This window comes from Ipomoea triloba, chromosome 3 (assembly GCF_003576645.1).
Source record: "Ipomoea triloba cultivar NCNSP0323 chromosome 3, ASM357664v1".
NCBI lineage: Eukaryota > Viridiplantae > Streptophyta > Magnoliopsida > Solanales > Convolvulaceae > Ipomoea > Ipomoea triloba.
In genome coordinates this window covers 15,550,680-15,569,203 of record NC_044918.1, presented here as the reverse complement: position 1 = coordinate 15,569,203, position 18,524 = coordinate 15,550,680, and the positions used below count along the sequence as shown (strand labels likewise).

Below are 18,524 nucleotides of genomic sequence, written 5' to 3'. Positions count from 1 at the left end.
GTGAATTTACCAAAAAAAAAAAATACATTATTTAAAAGTATACAATTTTCTTATAAATTATCAAATAATATACATTAAGTACACAAATAATATATTAAAAATATATATTGCATTCATGATCTACACAGCTAATATATTAAAAATATATATTGCATTCATGATCTACACAGCTATTATATTAAAAATATATATTGCATTCATGATCTACACAGCTATGTGGATCATGGTACACATAATAATTTGCCCCCGGCTTCTACTTCTCCACTCCACAGCCACAGACAGACGACGGCAATAATATAATTTTAATATATTAAAAATATATATTGCATTCATGATCTACACAGCTATGTGGATCATGGTACACATAATAATTTGCCCCCGGCTTCTACTTCTCCACTCCACAACCACAGACAGACGATGGCAATAATATAATTTTAATATATTAAAAATATATATTGCATTCATGATCTACACAGCTATGTGGATCATGGTACACATAATAATTTGCCCCCGGCTTCTACTTCTCCACTCCACAACCACAGACAGACGATGGCAATAATATACTTTTAATATATTAAAAATATATATTGCATTCATGATCTACACAGCTATGTGGATCATGGTACACATAATAATTTGCCCCCGGCTTCTACTTCTCCATTCATGATCTACACAGCTATGTGGATCATGGTACACATAATAATTTGCCCCCGGCTTCTACTTCTCCACTCCACAGCCACAGACAGACGATGGCTCTCCACCCCTTCCTCTTGATTTCTCACTGCTTTTATTCCGATCGTGGGAACAAAAAATCTCATTGTAATATTATTTAGGGCCAATTGATTGTTATTAATGATAAATATTGAAATACTTATAATTAAAATTGTGATACTTATACACTGAATTATCTACAACTCAACATGTCTCATGAACAAAATTTCTTGAGACAATCCCACACAAGTTTTTGTCATATTATTTATTCTTTGCGAGATAAACAAAGGACTTTTCATCACGTTCTAGTGGTATATGTATATAATCTATATCAAAATGTAAATCTAAATTAAAGCGAACATCTATCTGGACACAAGATTCGAAATTCATTTTTCCACCATAGAGATGGACCAAGGTTGAAATTTGCATTTTAATATATGATGTGCTTTCTTGACTTATCAAAGACAAAAAAAAAAAAAAAAAGAAGAAGATATATCTATACGTTAAGTTCAATATGTGTTGAAAAAACTTCGACTTAATTTTAAGGCCAACTCTGATTTTAATTTAATGTATGTGTTTATTATATGTTATTAATAAAGGTTTGTGGATGAAGTGGTGTGAGTCTCTTCCAACTTAACTAGAGATACCGGGTTGACTTCCACACCATTATTAGGGTTCTGATGAAGTTTTGTACCTCTACAATTTTTTGTCGCATGCATGATTTTTTAATTCATGATATGGAGTAGTTTACCTTAGCAACTAACTTTTGTGCTAGGCAAGGGAGGTTCGCTTCTAGACCTCAGGTAAATGAGGAATTAAATCCGACCAATCTAATTTTGAGAAACAATATAAAACTATATACACTTGTGCGCACCAGACTTTAGAGTTAAAGTAAAAAAATTTTAAGCACAATAAATTTTTTTTAATAAATTTGAACTAATAAATTCAACAGTCGGACCACTAAACTAACTCGATTGACATCCATATAATCATAGCTTTAATTGGATCCCTTCCAACATGTGAAACAACGTTAATTTCCAAGAAATTGAAAAGGTAGAAGGTTTTTCAATTCATCCATGACAACAAAAGTCAGCAGAGGTGAAATGCATGCATGATGCCATGATGGGAACATTAATAATGTTCTTTGATTTATGAAAAGGATATGTCACAAGTATGCAGTGACTTCTTTAATTAGATTAGTCCGTACGAGATAAGAAGATAACATTTGTACCATAGAAATTAATCAAATTATATATATATATATCAAAGATGATGACCTCATACCACACGCAAGGGCATGCATCATATGATGGTTTACTTGTTAATATAATATTATGTACTTGTGAGAATATTCTTGTTAGTTAAATTATATTATTTGTCGTCGGTCCAACACACATACATATATAGATATGGTCATATACGAACCACTTGTACTGCACGGCTACTAATTCAGCCAATTCAACACGTACAAGAGACACTTATCCCCTTTGTTAGCTAGTCCTTCTAGAGGGGCAACAATATATATATGATCAACAATACTTCCAACAACCTAGAATAGTTTTACTATTGTTATTCAAAACTCTACAAATTGTTTTTCTCAAAAACTCTACAAATTGTTTCACTTTTAGTCTGAAATATTTAAAATACAATTCAAAGAGAACATTCAAAATAATTCATCAATTATTAAATTATATCATAATTTTAAAATTAGTCATGGGAGGTATATATATATATATATATATATATATATATATATATATATATATATATATATATATATATATATATATATATCCAAAATGATTCTTTAATTATGTAAATTTACTTAATTTAGTCTTCCGGTGTATGTAACAGATGATGAGTAAATTAAGTAAAATTTATAAAATTAAGTAAAATTTATTGCATAATCAATAAATTATATATTTTGAGCCCAATAAGCTGGCACAGTTTATATTTTAAGGGGGACATTTCTTCTTTTCTAAATAAATAAGAGCATCCCATTGGGTTTTTTTTTTTTTTAAAGTACATTTTTTGTTACCGCTTTTGTAATTTGGTGGGGAGAGAATATATATATGAGAGAGAAGTAAGAAAAACAAAAAAAAAAATAGTGTTTTTGCAAGAAGCTGGAGTTTTTGAGGAAAAAAAAAAACATTCGAGTGTGTGCCGTAAGCGCATCAAGGTAGCCATCAACTAGCATCCTGACTTTTTTTTTTTTTTAAAGAAAACTTTTATATCTTTTTTTTTTCCTCTTTTTTCTCTCTATTGCTTATCACATGTTCCTAACAAGGTTTAAAATTATTAGCGGTTACTCTAAGAATACAACGGATTTTAGAGTTGATAGTAAAATAAATTACAGCGTGAACAACAACAACTTTAAATGAGACTTGATTGAGTTAGTTTCATCTCATTAGATGCAAATATAAGTGTAATATGTAAAGAAAAAGAATCAGATGGAGACAAATTAAAGTGAGATAATGAAACAAAAGTATAGCTAAGTGATCAAAGGTATAATAATATAAACATGCGAAATCAAAAAGGGGAGAGAAATTAAAGATAAATTTGATGATTGACTTTTTAAGCATCGTAAGTGTACGATTACCGTACACCAAAAAGTCTAAACTTTGTTCTACTAAAGACACCTAACCTATTCTGACTAATCTAAGTCTCTCTCATACTAACGTAGTACCGCTGACCAACTCATTATTATTATTTGAAATTAACGAACTCTTTTTTATTTAATGTGGTAGGTTTCATAAGTTTTCAAGTGTTCTTATAATCTTATATTATTATTGCATATATTAATCTCTTTTCTTTTATTTTTTTGGTCAATCCTTCGAGTTTATAGTTGTATTAGAAACTCCTTATCAACTACCTTAGTTATTGAGTTAAAAAAAAAAAATACAGAAATAATAGTTTTAAAACGTGATCGTTATTAAGAATCTACTTGTATCTGTCACTTTATTATATAAGGCTATTTGTAGGGGACAACATTAATCAAGTTGGTCAGACTGTTAGTTTGATAATCACAATGTGAGTTTCGCCTAGTGTATGTGTACATTAGAATAGTAATTGTGAACTTTTCTCGTAAATCAAAAGGTTATTTGTAGAAAAATATATTCAATTTGCGATGTGAAACATCATACCTGATCTTGTCTAGACTTGAAATTAAGGATTCTAGAAATTAAAGACTATTATTTGTCAAATTTTATTACACGAAAATAGATATCCAAAAGGATAAGAAGGATATACATGCCAACTAACGAAATAGAAAAAAAGTCTCAAATTTATCTGTCCAGTTTGGAATAATGTAAGCACTTATATCAGCAAAAACTCATTCTATTAATGCGTTATTTTCAACAAAATTTATTTTTTTTTGTAAAAATAAAAAAAATAAAAAAAATTAGTCTGACGGTTGACTTGATAACTACAATATTACAATGCACATATTATTAGTCTTCTTGATTTGAGTCGGTCAACTATAGATCACCAACTTATGAGTACTTTGACATGCCAGCTAGCCCGCCTAACCGTGGGAGTTTCCTTCCGGGGCAATTTTTTTGCAACCTTAAAAACTGTGAAAAACTCTAATTAGTTGAAGAACCAATTTTTCCTCACTCTCTTGGCCTCTCTCGTCTATTGAAGCAAAAACTCAAGAAAAATATGGGACAGCACTAAGTTACGTTGTTGGCTTGCTAACCACAATATTACAAGATCGACTTCCAGTGAGAGCGACCTATTAACTTTCTTGATTTAAGCCGGTCAACTATGAACAACATATGATCTTCCTACTTGTGGCCCTTTGCCGGTGAGTGTCACAAGGCAAGATTTATCTAGTTCATGCCCTTGAATCGTGTTTATTTGCTAGGTTTACAAGGAGAAATTTATTTACTGCACACTCTCAAATAATAATTGCAAGTTTCCATTTATCACTGAAACAACACAAGAAAAATCCCTTGTTGGGATGCTAATAGAGCCATCAATAACACATTCTTCAATCATATAAAATAATTTCATTAATCCAGCAGCCAAGTAATGATGCTCGTTTATATTTAAAGACTTTTTTTTTTGAAAACAAAGACTAATTTTTTAAAAAATTCAATTTGCAACGGCAGAAAGTACAGCTGGATTGTTATTAAAAAAATCCTTAATTAGTAGTGTGTTACTGAGCTTATACTAATCTTATTAAATATTATTCTGACTAGGACTAGGTTGTTGTTTAATGTTCACACTCAGCAACCAACCACCTAGTAAAGCCAGGAAGTAAGAATCTTCTAGAAGCCAGATAGTTCCAGGTAATTTCTGCGGAAGTGTCTAATACTCTAATGTCTAAAGCGGCTCGCCAGTCGCGACTCGTCATCATGCGCAGATGGAGCTGAATATTCGCCCTGGCTAAGTATGCTCACGCTTACGTGTACATGACGCCTGACCCCACATCTTCTCTTTCTTTACTTTTCATAGTAGCATATTTGGAATTAGATTTTGGAAAATACTATATAGAATCCTACTTTTTACTTCGTTTCATCAGTCATAAATTCTTATATAAACATTGTTTAGGGACTTATATAATGAAAATATCATATCGTTGTTTGTCACGTCAAGAAGTTTAAGTGTAAGGTAATAGAATTTAGGAGCACATGTAGTAAAATTCTTTAATTTAATCGATTTTCGTATGAGCTCCCAGTCTTCTTGAGTGATTCTTTTTAACAATATAAATTGAATTGAAGTAGAGGTTCAGAGTTACATTACAAAATGATAGAGTAAGAAATGATAATATATTGATTGTGTACATTTAAGGTGATTAGTTGGTCATCGAGGAGATGCAACAGTCTGATTAGTCTATAGTATAAATGTATAATGTGTAGAAAAAAAGATGGTCATTGCAACCAACTTCTACACAAAATCATATTCTATGACTCTATCTGCTTGATCACCCATTTTAAAACTAAACTATATATATATATTGACTAGTATAGTCATGGCTCATGACAAGTGACTTAAGTTTGGCATGTCACAATTTGAATTGGTTAGTGGAGATGGGCGCGCGCGGTTAGAGCATCCTTAGTAGTGACTAGTGAGGTTATTTTGTGGTTTTTGATGAGTTTTTGTAAGTGTGATTAGGAAAAAGAAAATAGGAGGAGAAGAAATAAAACAAAACTGATTAAAAAATAATAATTTAGGTCTTTGTCAGGCGCGACGCGCCCAGTGCACGCGCTTGCTGGGCGCAAGGAGTGCAGCCATGCACGCGGGGCGCGGGTGGGCACAAGGAGTGCTGCGCAATGGTTACTATTCCAAGCACCCCTATCTTCTCTTGCAGATGCTCGCAATGTTTCTCTCTCCTCCATATCATGTAACATTGTACTAATAACCCCCAAAAAACTACTGATATTGATGCTCTTAGTATGGTGGCATAAACGCATAGTCTAGCCAAGCGGCATGGCAAATCCCACCGCGACCTATCTTGTTAGCTAGGCAAGTTTAGCTGCTAATCAGTTCCCCAATGATATTTGGTTGGTTGGACAATTCGATGTTCGGGTCTTCCGAACTAACTCTTCTAGCTTTACTATTTGGGTTATTAGGGTAGTTGTGGAGACTTGAAATGTCCTATAACCCATCATTCTAAAAACGTTATTGCATAGGCATAAGTTCATATAAATATATAACAAATAAAAATTGTCTATACATCTTTAGTGATGAGCTCAAAATTACCACCTCAACAAAATTTCAAAATATGGAAGCTATAAACACACAATTAGTGATCATGTGTGATTTTGAAACGACAATCATATAATTTTTTTTAAATGACATAATATCTACATTTAAATATTATAAATATTGAAGAAATCTTTAAATATAAAGTTTTTAAACTTTTTTCTTGACTGTCTAATGTACCAAAATATTCTTAACTCCGTAGAAAACTAGAACTATCCACTAGCTTGTAAATCAAGCTATTATGTGCAGATTACTTAGTCATTTATACTATCATCATATATATACCTCCAATAATTAAATGTTAATCATGACTTAGTAGTAAATCTCAACACTAATACTACTTAGCACATAATGATGTCATTTCTTCACCAACTGCACCATGTATATATCTTACTTATTTGTCAAGAAACGTGCCCAGTTTCGTCATGGAAATAAATGGCTATATACTATACAAAGTCAAATAAATTGCATGGACCAACTAATAGTCACAATTATAATAAACTCACTCCATCTATAAATATTCAACTCCCACAAATCCCACCATTCCATTCCTCCATTCTTTCATTATATTATTCCTTAGCTTCTCATTTCCGATCACAAAGTCTAAACCAGAAAACATGGTGAATATGAATCTGCCGATGAAGAGAGGGAGAGAGTTTGATAGCATCACGGCGGCCATGGCGAATTGCTTGATGCTTCTCTCCCGGCAGCACGCGGCGGCGGCGGCGGCGGGGGATTTCTCGTCGGCGCCGGCGCCGGCGGTTGCCGGAGGTCGAGTTTTCGAGTGCAAGACGTGTAACCGGCAGTTCCCGTCGTTTCAGGCGCTCGGCGGCCACCGAGCCAGCCACAAACGGCCGCGGCTGATGGGGGATTTGAGCTTGCAGCCGCCGGCGTCGCCGCCCAAACCGAAAACCCACGAGTGCTCCATTTGCGGCGTGGAGTTTGCCTTAGGGCAGGCGCTCGGCGGGCACATGAGACGGCACAGAGCTGTTATGAATAATAATAATGATAGCCATTCTTCCGGCCACGGTGACGCCCCGGCGGCGGCGGAGAGCGGCGGCCGGAGGGCTCTGTGCTTGGATTTGAACTTGACGCCGTTGGAAAATGACTTGGAGTTCACGTTTGGGAAGGTGGCCGCTCATCATCATGTGGTTGACTGCTCCTTGTAGTGATTTAATTGCAATTTTAATATTCATACATGGCTTCTTTTCATAATTTTTTTTTATTTAATTTGTTTATAGGAGATAGATAAATAGGAATGGATTTATATATATATATATATATGATTGAAAGTCTATTAGTGTTCTTCTATTTTTATTTTCTGGTGGGGTTAATTATGGATGTAAATTTTAAGATACTGAAACTAGTTGAATAATAAATGGATATATTGTATTAGTGTAATTATATATACATAAAACAATGACTCGGAATATTATTGATAGATATGGCATTACGGCCCATAAAGATAAAAGACTCAAAATATATGGTGGTCCAGTTCAAATACAAAGCTCAATCAAAATTACAGTCCAGACCAACTCCAGATTACATATTTTTGTATTGAATTATTAATGTAATATGATATTTCTGCGGGGTTAGGCCTTATAACTATATAGAAGGCCTTAAGGCTTCATTCATTTCAGGCAATTCTAAGGCTTCAGACCTCATAGAAGGCCTATTTAGTCTTCAACTCTCCCTCCCTCTCGAGTTCATATCCATATACCTTTGTAACGAGTCCAACTTTGTACAAATTGCATATAGAAATAGTGGAGTTCGGCCTGATCCAGTCCAAAAAGGCTCAAAATTAAAATAACATGTATTATTACATCATGTAGCACTGTAATCAGTGTATTCAAGTGCTTTTTTCCTTTTTTTTTTTACACAATTTTTTTAAAAAATTATTTTATATAATGTTACATAAAAAACATTTATTTGAAAATGAAAAAAAAAATTGAACAGCTAATAGAATCACAACTAACTGCTCTGATCTAGCTCTGATATTCTCTGATCTACTGTGAGAGATCAAGGTTATGATAATGGTTCTAATATGAACGAAAAACAATAAAGGTGTTCAAAAACGATTACTTGACATAGAACATTTTTTTTTAATTTTTAATTTTTTTTTTGCAGCAGACCTATAAAATGTTTGAACCGACCCTAGGTTCTTTTATAAATCAAAAAGGATTTTACAGAACATAATCATAAATTAAGCAAAAAATGTGGTGTGAAGTTGAGCATACTGCATCATTTCCATCCAGAAACTAAAGAGACGCTTTACTTCCAATGCGACACTTAAATACTGGGTACATAGAATGTATCAAAAGCTAAAAGTCGTTATGGAATTAACGGTTTAGATCAACTCAATGTCCACGGGGTCAACAATCAAAGGAGCACATTGGCATTCCTACATCGTGTGGTAGAGGGAGGCCAACATGGTTAAAATCCCCGGAGCTTTCTCACTTTCAGAGCATGGCATTTAATTTGTTAACGGAAACATCATTCTTACCGGAGGCTTTGAACGGAAATTCTCTCTGGCGGTTGCTTTTGGCTAGTCATGGTCGAAGGTATAAGCTCTTGTGAAGCTCTTGTTGGTGTCGATTCACTAGCATGTCGCATCAGATTTTCCTATTATGGTTTATCTTTCTTGTGTGGTTTATATAACCAAATTTTGATTAGAATTGAAATTTAGACTTTTAAAATATTTTATAATTAATTCTAATAAATTATTATGATATTTGACAAAAGATATTCTAAATTTTTGAAGGGACTGCAAAGGTCTTTTTTTGACCAGATTTTTTATCACTTTTTAGTAATTGAAAATCTTGAGTTTAGCCATGTTGATTTTAGAAATGCGTTGTGATATCCAACATGAATGTACATCATCTAAAATTTCAACCACAACCACACTATTCTGAAGAAGTTTGTGTGTATTCGTGTAATAGTTTGTGTGCATCCATGTTGGGTCTTACGATCTCACGGGAGAAGGTGGTCTCATTGGAACAGTGATTATAAATTTACACTTTAGAGATGCTTAAAAACATTTTATAATTTATTCTAATAAAGTGACCATGATTTGTAATAGTGACAAAAGATCTTCTAAAATTTTAAAGTGGTTGGAGACTTGATCTGGTTATTTCTGACTAAATTTTCAATCACTTTTTGGTAACTGAAAATCTTGAGTTTAGTCACGGACTCACGGCGATTTATGAAAGGCCTTGCTTATTAGTTTTTGAAAATGTTTTAAACAAATTACAAGAAGATTTTTATAATTGTTATTTTAATTTTAAACACCCCACGGCCCCACCCCACCCCACCTCACCCTCATCTAATAGAAAAAACCGTTTCGCTATTAATATTTTGAAAGTAAATATTTCGGAGTAATTAAGATGCAAAACTATTTATCATGTATTATTACTTTATATAATATTATGTAGCAGTGTAATCAGTGTAATCTCTACTTGAGAATTTTCCTCATCAATTCACACTAAAATCAATGTTATATGATCTCGTAGGGAATCCTCATCAATTGAGGTTTTTACATAGTTTTTGTCAGGCCACTGGCCACATGTGCAAAGGAGGAGAGAGGAGGGAGGAGAGAGTGAAAAAGGTGAGAGAAAGAAAAGGAAAAAGAAAGGAAAAAAAAAAAAAAAAGAAGTCTGACCTGCATCAATGCTTCATTTGTTTTTGACTGGTTAACTTTTGATTGGGATCCACGAAAACTTCATCTTGCAGGAGAAAAACACAAGAAGAACTCCCTTCCCATTTATTTAAAAATCCTGCCTAGTTTTTCTTTTTTATGGGCAAAACCTCCCAAATAAATCACAAATGTAGTTGTTGGTAGTCACAATCTTTATCGAAAAGATTATACCTTCTTGACATTATCAATGAGTTTTGAATCAAGAGAAAGTTAGAAGTTTATTTTTTTTTAAATATAACATAAAATTGAATCTTTGAATGGAATAATTCATATTATTAAAAGTTTTCACTCGCGATTATTATGCTATTTATGTGTTTGATAATTGAAATCAATTCAATCACCTATATCCATGGTTGTTTCTAACATTGATCAATTTAAGTTTAGAAAATACATAAAATTTCATCATATGGAAAATGATCAATTTTGGTGAGAGTAAATTTATTTTGATCACTTTAGACTTAACTTAATCTTAAATTAATTCGAGTAGCAGCTGTTTATTTATTTATTATTTGTTTGTTTATTTTTTTGTTTTTTGATTAATTAGCTATGACAATCTATATTGGTTTATTATGTCATTATGGCCATTTGTCTAATAAAATTATAATACATTTTCAAAGTAGCAGCTACGAGTTACAAAATATAATCGTAAATTTATCCAAGTGTGATACAACAATAATTTGTTGTGAACTTGAGCGTACTACATCATTTCCAACCCAGAAGTTAAAGAGACACTTTACTTTCAATGCGACACCTGTCAAATACGGATATATAAAATGTATCAAAAAGGATTACTTAAAATAGGGTCCTTTTTAAAAATTTTGTCCAATACAACATTAACTTTACAACATAAATTAATCTGAGTGTGACACAACAATAATTTGCTGTGAACTTGAGCGTACTATATCATTTCCATCCCAGAAGCTAAAGAGACAACAATAATTTGCTGTGAACTTGAGCGTACTACATCATTTTCATCCCAGAAGCTAAAGAGACGCTTTACTTCCAATGTGACAGCTGTAGGATACTGGGTACATAGAATGTATCAAAAGACGTTACGGTATTAACGGTCTAGATCAACTCAAAGTCCAAGTGGGTCAACAATCAAATGAAGCACACTGATATTCCTACACTGCGTCCTAGAAGAACCGCCAGCATGGTTAAAACCCCTGAGCTTTCTCACTTTCAGAGCACAAACACAGAGTGTTCATGTCACAGAATCCGCTGTAGCATCTTCACGACTGTTAACTTGTTAACGGAAGGCTTCGAACAGAAATTCTCCTCGACGATTTCTTTCCGGCCAGTCGTCCTCTAAGGTATAAGCTCTTGAGAAGCTGAGCTCTGCTTTACTGTTATCACACTTCGATGATCCCATGCATGCCATTTCTGTATCTATATACTAGTCTTTGTAGCTTTTTGTTGATCTCCTGATCGTTTATGGAAAATTGAGTTTTCAAGTTCTGAATCTCTTACAGTCAAAATTTTTGTTTGAATCATGCTTTCACTGCTTGTGAAAAGTATTTATCCGTTGAGAGATTAGGTTTGTGTCTGTAGCTTTTGGGGCAGCTGAGTAGCTGATGCTTTGTGAATTGGGGGTGAAAACTGTAGTGAAAAATGGTATGAATTTTCATACTTAATCTAGTTAAACTCATGCGAATTCCTTGGCATTATGTACATAAAACTGCTTTATGTGTCTGTTTGTGTTGTATTTTGAAGTCCGATTCTTAAGATGATTTTTTCAAATTGTTTTTTTTTTTTTAAATTTAGTTTTGGGAAGATTTTTATTTATTTAATTATGATCTATTCCTGGATCCTGCTCAATCCAATGTACTAGTTGTGGGTTGATTTTTTGGATTTCATATCATAAAATTAAATATTGGTTGTGTAATGCTTTTAACTTGGTTTCGAAAGGGGTTTTCTGTCTATATACACACTGCAGGAGTGCAGGGTGTTCATGCATTGCTGTCTTTTCAATTACTTTTTGGTGTTTCTCTTTTATAAAACTTTATTTTTAAGTAAATCACTAAATTGTACAAACACTATTACACTTTTATTTGATTGGGATACTTAGATCATTGACAGGGGGCCACTCAGTGATTTTTAGGCTTCTTTTTTGGTTCAACAATCTTCTTTATCTGAGTTTTTCATTCATCTGGTAGTGTTCCACAGGCCCACACATGATTAAAGGCTTCTACTTTAGCGGTTTGAAGGTACCAAAGTTGAAAAAGAATTAAAGAAAGGTTGAAAACTAAATCCCTTCAATAAGTATTCTGTTTTACCTCATGAAATGTTAGATTTGTTTCCACTCTTACTAATGAGTACAGTAGATTATAACGTATTGAAATTGATTGGAAAATTGACTCGAATCACTCGATGCTTTTTCTGTTACACGTTTTAATGGGTATTTTGTAGTCCTTTCAGAAGAAGGGCGTTTGGATGTCAATGGATAGCGGTGGGAATCTTACTGATATGAACTTAACCCACTGGGATAATGGTTCTGGTTATCAATCAGCCTCTGGACAGTTTAGTGACCATATATGTGGCCCTGAGAACACCGGGATTTTTAGTCTTGTTGAGAAAAATATCTTGTCTTTAGGTGATGGAAATTTGAATAAGAGAAAAAGGGAGTTCGATAATCATTTTCGAAATGATTCGATAGTTAGTTTGCCTATGTCTAAAGATCCCAATTATTGGAATGCTGGAGGTAGTGGAGTTAGAGAAGGTCTAATCCATGAAGTTGAGAGCAGTTTTCCCATTTCTATGGAGCATCTTTACGGAACTGAAAATGGCAATGCCATGTCTATTTGCCCTAGCTACAACATGCGTGGGAGTTTAGTTATGCCGGGTGCTTTTCGCAAGAAACAACATGAGCATTTTACTCCAGTACGTACCAATTATGATATCGGGGCATTCTATTTTACTTCTGGTGATCACATTCGTCAAAAGTTGGATGTTTCTGTTGCATCAAGAGGAATCACCAACCGTGAAGAGAATAACCTCCAACAATTGGATCAAGGTTATGAAAATGGTGAGGGAACAGCAACATCTGCTATGGGCTCTCAGAACAGGCCCGGGGGTACTAATCATTCCGGCTATCTCATGCCCAACCGTGATTTGTTATTAAGTCCATCTTTACCAGATGGTTCAGAGGTACTGACTGAGAAAAGTACCAAAGAACGTTCTGCTTATCAAACTGTGACTGTTTCTCAAACAAATACCATTACAGTGGATAATGTGACTAAGAAGGTTGAAAAGGAAGCCAAGAAGAATTCTCCGAATAACTTCCCTTCCAATGTCAAAAGCCTGATGTCCACGGGTATCTTAGACGGTGTGCCTGTGAAGTATGTTTCGTGGTCGAGGGAGGTGAGTTTGGATCTTACTGCTCCACAATGATTACCCAAATTTTCAATTCTTTAACACGGTTATATGTGTGCACGCAGAAAAGTCTCCGAGGAATCATTAAAGGGACAGGTTACCTCTGCGGTTGTGACGATTGCAAAATGAACAAGGTGACTGATTCTATTTAATTCTGTAGATTTATGCTACTGAGTACTTTTTAAGGCTAGAATCTCCACTTATTATGCTTTTTTTTTTTGTGCAGAATGTGAATGCTTTCGAATTTGAGCGCCATGCTGGTTGCAAGACAAAGCACCCTAATAATCATATTTACTTTGTGAGTGGGAAGACAATTTATTCGGTGGTGCAAGATCTGAAGGGAACCCAACAAGAAATGCTGTTTGAAGCAATTAAGAATGTCACCGGATCGCCCATCAATGTAAAGAATTACCGTGTTTGGAAAGGTAAATTTCCTTTTAGAATTACTGTGAAGGCAAAATTCGTCCTATACATCTTCGTTCCTGGCTGAAGTATTCTTTTACTGGTTTCAAATGTCAGCATCATACCAAGCTGCTACACGTGAGCTTCAGCGAATTTATGGAGAGGAAATATAATGCAGCAATGCCATCTAAATATGCCGAATTGGATGTCTCGCCAATTGCTATGTTGGAGCAGCCTTTCAGTTCATAGATTGTGTTTGAGATTTACGATTTCTGTTGTTGTTGAATCATTGTATATATTTTGATTTTAAACAACAATTGACTTATTTCTAGATTTATGATTTCCGTACACCTTCAGTTCAGTTTATTTGCTCTTAATTGATATGGTTTTTTTTTTCCGGGGGAGGCAAAAATGCTAAGAAAGAAGCATCTTTGAAAATAGAAATGGTGCATTGCATTGCATTAGACCTCAAAAATGTAGTAGAACTTATTTGGACATTTTGTTCTACTTTCCACACAGGAACACACATATTTCTTGCTCTAATCTGCAGTAAACTAAACTGATTCTTCCCCGGGAACTTCTCGGGGAGTTGCAGAGTGTTGTTCTTGATGATTTGCAGGCCTAATCACGGGGAGTTGCTGCTCAACCGGAGCATCGAGATCATTGCCGCTTGATTTGGATGAATCGTCCTTGCTCGAGCCCCAAATGACCAGGTAAAGCCCGACTACAATGACACATGCTCCGAAAACCCTGCATTATGATCAAGAAACTTTATATTACTAACTTCATACTATATGTGTGCATGACAGAAAGTTGTGGTCATAATGATGCAGAAATATCGTACTTTCCAAAGTCGAGTTGCTCGGCCAAGATGAACGACCCCATAATTGCCACGATGATCATGCTTAGAGGATTAAATGCGGTAACAAATACAGGTCCCTTGTCCTTCATGACCACTCCCGATATGTAGTAAGCCACTCCCGAACAGATGACTCCCTGCATTTATTCAAAATTTGTTAATATTAGAGTTGTTTATACTTCTTGATTATCGCCAAAACCTTCTGGTATAGTGGCACCCGATTGCACTCCCATACTGACTCTTTGTGCTTCAGTAGGTTGAGAAAGTAGTTATGAACAGATACTACATTGTAACAGAGTCAATAGTACTAAAAAAAATACTTCTTGATTATCTCTAGCTATCATTGAAGTAGCATTTAATATCTTACACTGTATATATAGGCCAAGAGTGTGGTATCCCAATGTATAGCCCAGATTGCAGTGTTTCCCCTCTCAACCACCAAGGTCAATACAGAGCCTTGCAATGCCCCTACCCCGCATAACATGGAAGTAAGGGAGAGCCCAGCAGGGTATGATTTCAACGTAATCGCCTGTAAAACCAATCATACATTATAAATTTTTGTATGTTTTGTGATTGCGATTTAATTCACTGAGATATTATTTACCTGAACGATGTAGAAGCTAGCCCAGCAGCAGCAACCCGCAGCGATCATGGCAGCCCCCTTAACAGGATCCTGCTGAGTATTACCAGCACTTGCAGATTGGGCATGGCTTGCCTCTTTGGTCCAAGGTAATCCTATAACACCTCCTCTCACAAGAGTCATAATCATTGCACCTCCAATTGTCACTGTTGTTCCCAAAATCTTTGCCTGGCTATGTAGTTTCCTAACATTCACTTTCTCAAGCCTGCACCAAATATAACCATTTATTAGTATCTTTTTTTAGTAACGAGGGAAACCCGACCAGCCTAGATTGTCCATAACTAATCACCTTAAACCAAGAAGGTTAATAGGCTACTCTCGCAGCCTAATCTACTTGACTGGGGCTGCGGGTGCCCACAATATCTTTATTCATTCCAAGAAGGGTCACATGAGATCAAACGGGTCGGATCAAGATGAAATGTAATACTTTATTCATGATTTAGTATTTCATTTGCTAATATAAGTATTACATTTCATCTCGACTCGACCTGTCTCACAGATAAAGATATGTGAGACGGTCTGATCTCATACAAGTTTTTGCCTAAGCGCAATTGTTCTCAAATTAAAGAGTTGTAAATAATGAGACCTGAGGATCCAAGCTAATATGAAAGTGATGGCAGGTAGAACGTTGCCCAGTGCTGTTGTAAAAGTGGCGGTTGTGTATTTCATTCCCGTATAGTACAGGTTTTGGTCGATGACTGGCCTGTTCACAATAATTTAATTTGTCAATTAGAGATTTAGAGATATATAATTAAATAAAAAAACAATTATTATTAAAAATAAATATTTCAGGAAAATTATAAAGTATCTAACTACCCGTTGCATCAAGCATGTATTATGTTATACTCTTGCGCTTCTAAATTTTTAAACGCTGTATTTTCAACACATTGAGGCTATATTTTCAACACTTTGATTGTAATTTTTTTTTTCATTTTTTTTATATTAATTGTTAAAATTATAATGTGTCATATGTAGTAATAATTAATTAAATTGATGAATTAATTGATACGGAATATGTTTTGCAATTCAATTATGAAAAATGTTTTATAAGAAAATATAATATATTTTTTTATGAACTATCTAATCAATTTAATTTGAAAGTTCAATTGTGCATCATTATATTCAAATTAATCTAGAAGTAAAAAGAGTTAATCAAATCAAAATAAGAATATTTATAAATATTATATTAATATAGATGATATGTAATTTATTTCAACCAAATGGAGTAATAAATAATTAATTAAAGATAAAAACATACTCCAACAGTCCAAGCAGCATTATCTTCCAGAACACAGAAAATGTCATCTTCGGCCTTATTTTCCTGCATGATAAAACCTCATGAGTTTTTTTTTTTTTTTTTTTTTAAAGATAAAAATTTAATGCACTTCCACCTTATTTTCTGTAAATACTACTATGTTTGTGCATGTGTTGCATGTATGTACATGTGCATATATACATACGTGAATACATGCAGACAAATATATATATATACCTCTCGAAGAAAAAGGCAAAAGGAGCAAAGACGACGGCGGCGGTGATATTCCGGTAAACGGCGAAACTGTAATGGTTCATGCCATTGTTGAGAGCAGCTTTGGCAATGACGGCCATGCCGGCATAGCCAAACTGCAAGAAGATAACGGCAAAATATGGCTTCGATTGTGCCAAGATTTTAGCAGACTTCCCCGTCGACATGCTAGCTGGTAATAATATATCTTCTTTCTATATATGCTTATGTAGTTTAGTATTCGTGTACGTGTATATATATATATCGAAGGTTGCTGGAAATGGATGTTTTGATGAGTGTGTGTTTGGCTCTCTATCATGCCAGCCTTTATATATAGGTGTTTCTGTACGTCTCCATATGTGATGATGAGTGCTTCACTTTTTTTAAAATAGTTTTCTTCCATCTTTAATTTACCAGTTAATTAGACTTTTAAAAGGAACAGCAAAGAGTTGAGTTCTGGTGTGGTTGCCTCTCCCACAGGTGCGATGGTGCGGTTAAATCTGAGACATTGATATTGCTTAAATCGATTAAAAAATGTGCCGTGGAAATTTGTTCTTTTTGCATCTAGGTCAAATTTAAGGTGCTTAGTTTTCCTTAGGTGCGTGGTTTTTGTGCTTAAAGTGAGTGGTTTTTGTACTGTGTGGCTTAAGGTGCGTCGATCTAAAGTTTTAGGTGCCTGATTTTCCTAAAGTGCGTGGTTTGTATGCTTAAGGTTTGTCCGTTGTTGAAACTTAAGGTGCGTCGGTCTAAAGCTTTAGGTGCATGATTTTCCTTTTTAAGGTGTGATGTTTTTCTTCTTAAGGTGTGTGATTTGTATGTTTAAGATGCGTCGTCGGTTGTTGAAACTTAAGTTGCGTCATTTTAAAACTTTATGTGTGTAGTTTGTGTTATTAAGGTGTTTTGTTTGTATGCTTAATTAAGGTAGGTGATTTGTGTACTTAAGGCCCCTATTTAAAAACTTTAAATGCGTAATTTGTGTTTTAAGGTCGGTGTTTTGTTTTGTGTGCTTAAGACGCATGATTTGCCTACTTTACGGTGCATCATTTTAATACTTAAGGTGCGCCTTTCTGTGTTAACCGCACAACTGCATAGAAACTCATCCTCGCACATGAACTTTCCCTATATATGTATATGTATCATGGTTGCAATAGGCGCTAGGCACTAGTCGGGCGATAGACTAGCGCCTAGCACCTAAGTGGTCTAGGCGGTATCTAGGCGGCGACCTATAAAAACAAAAAATTAATTGATGTGTGTGGGTGTATGCTATATATTATATTATATATATTATATATATATATATATATATCTTACTTTTTTTACTTATATAAATAAATAAATTTAAACATATTTAAATATAATAATAAAAGTAACAAGGTCGACTCGTTCGAGTTAACTTGACTAACTCTGCCGAGTTGGGCGAGTTAACTCGGCCAAATTCGGCCCAGTCGATCCGATCACCAACTCGCGCCCTAGTCGGCCGAGTTCGGCGCTAGGCGGTCGCCACTTAGGCGGACGCCTAGGGAACAATTCGCCTCGGTCTAGGAGCGCCTAGGCGAGGATTTTTACATCAGTGATATGTATATATATATATATATATATATATATATATATATATATATATATATATATATAT

General features: G+C 34.4%; 3 protein-coding genes across 3 annotated transcripts; 2 read left to right on the top strand and 1 right to left on the bottom strand.

Moving 5' to 3' along the window:
• Positions 1–6,991: 6,991 nt before the first annotated feature.
• Positions 6,992–7,821, top strand: LOC116014244 (zinc finger protein ZAT12-like). Its single transcript, XM_031254261.1, has one exon. It carries the CDS (start codon positions 7,038–7,040, stop codon positions 7,587–7,589), a length of 552 nt encoding a protein of 183 aa, XP_031110121.1. The 5' UTR covers positions 6,992–7,037; the 3' UTR covers positions 7,590–7,821.
• Positions 7,822–11,325: 3,504 nt separating this feature from the next.
• Positions 11,326–14,230, top strand: LOC116013937. Its single transcript, XM_031253903.1, has 5 exons — positions 11,326–11,427; positions 12,533–13,474; positions 13,552–13,620; positions 13,713–13,911; positions 14,006–14,230. Exons 2-5 carry the CDS (start codon positions 12,548–12,550, stop codon positions 14,059–14,061), a joined length of 1,251 nt encoding a protein of 416 aa, XP_031109763.1. The 5' UTR covers positions 11,326–11,427; positions 12,533–12,547; the 3' UTR covers positions 14,062–14,230.
• Positions 14,231–14,318: 88 nt separating this feature from the next.
• Positions 14,319–17,153, bottom strand: LOC116013938 (WAT1-related protein At2g39510-like). The gene is made up of 7 exons (XM_031253905.1): positions 16,880–17,153; positions 16,646–16,708; positions 15,974–16,090; positions 15,352–15,592; positions 15,115–15,276; positions 14,733–14,884; positions 14,319–14,638 (listed from the first exon to the last, which is right to left on the bottom strand). Exons 1-7 carry the CDS (start codon positions 17,077–17,079, stop codon positions 14,443–14,445), a joined length of 1,131 nt encoding a protein of 376 aa, XP_031109765.1. The 5' UTR covers positions 17,080–17,153; the 3' UTR covers positions 14,319–14,442.
• Positions 17,154–18,524: the final 1,371 nt, after the last annotated feature.

What these genes read in the sequence shown, in the direction of transcription:
- LOC116014244 (XM_031254261.1), top strand. Translation starts at nt 7,038, where the DNA reads ATGGTGAATATGAATCTGCCGATGAAGAGAGGGAGAGAGTTTGATAGC.
- LOC116013937 (XM_031253903.1), top strand. Translation starts at nt 12,548, where the DNA reads ATGTCAATGGATAGCGGTGGGAATCTTACTGATATGAACTTAACCCAC. An exon ending in ATGTTTCGTGGTCGAGGGAG is followed by an intron (nt 13,475 to 13,551) that starts GTGAGTTTGGAT and finishes GTGTGCACGCAG; the next exon opens with AAAAGTCTCCGAGGAATCAT. An exon ending in GAATTACCGTGTTTGGAAAG is followed by an intron (nt 13,912 to 14,005) that starts GTAAATTTCCTT and finishes TTCAAATGTCAG; the next exon opens with CATCATACCAAGCTGCTACA.
- LOC116013938 (XM_031253905.1), bottom strand. Translation starts at nt 17,079, where the DNA reads ATGTCGACGGGGAAGTCTGCTAAAATCTTGGCACAATCGAAGCCATAT. An exon ending in TTTGCCTTTTTCTTCGAGAG is followed by an intron (nt 16,709 to 16,879) that starts GTATATATATAT and finishes TTTATCATGCAG; the next exon opens with GAAAATAAGGCCGAAGATGA. An exon ending in ATGCTGCTTGGACTGTTGGA is followed by an intron (nt 16,091 to 16,645) that starts GTATGTTTTTAT and finishes TATTGTGAACAG; the next exon opens with GCCAGTCATCGACCAAAACC.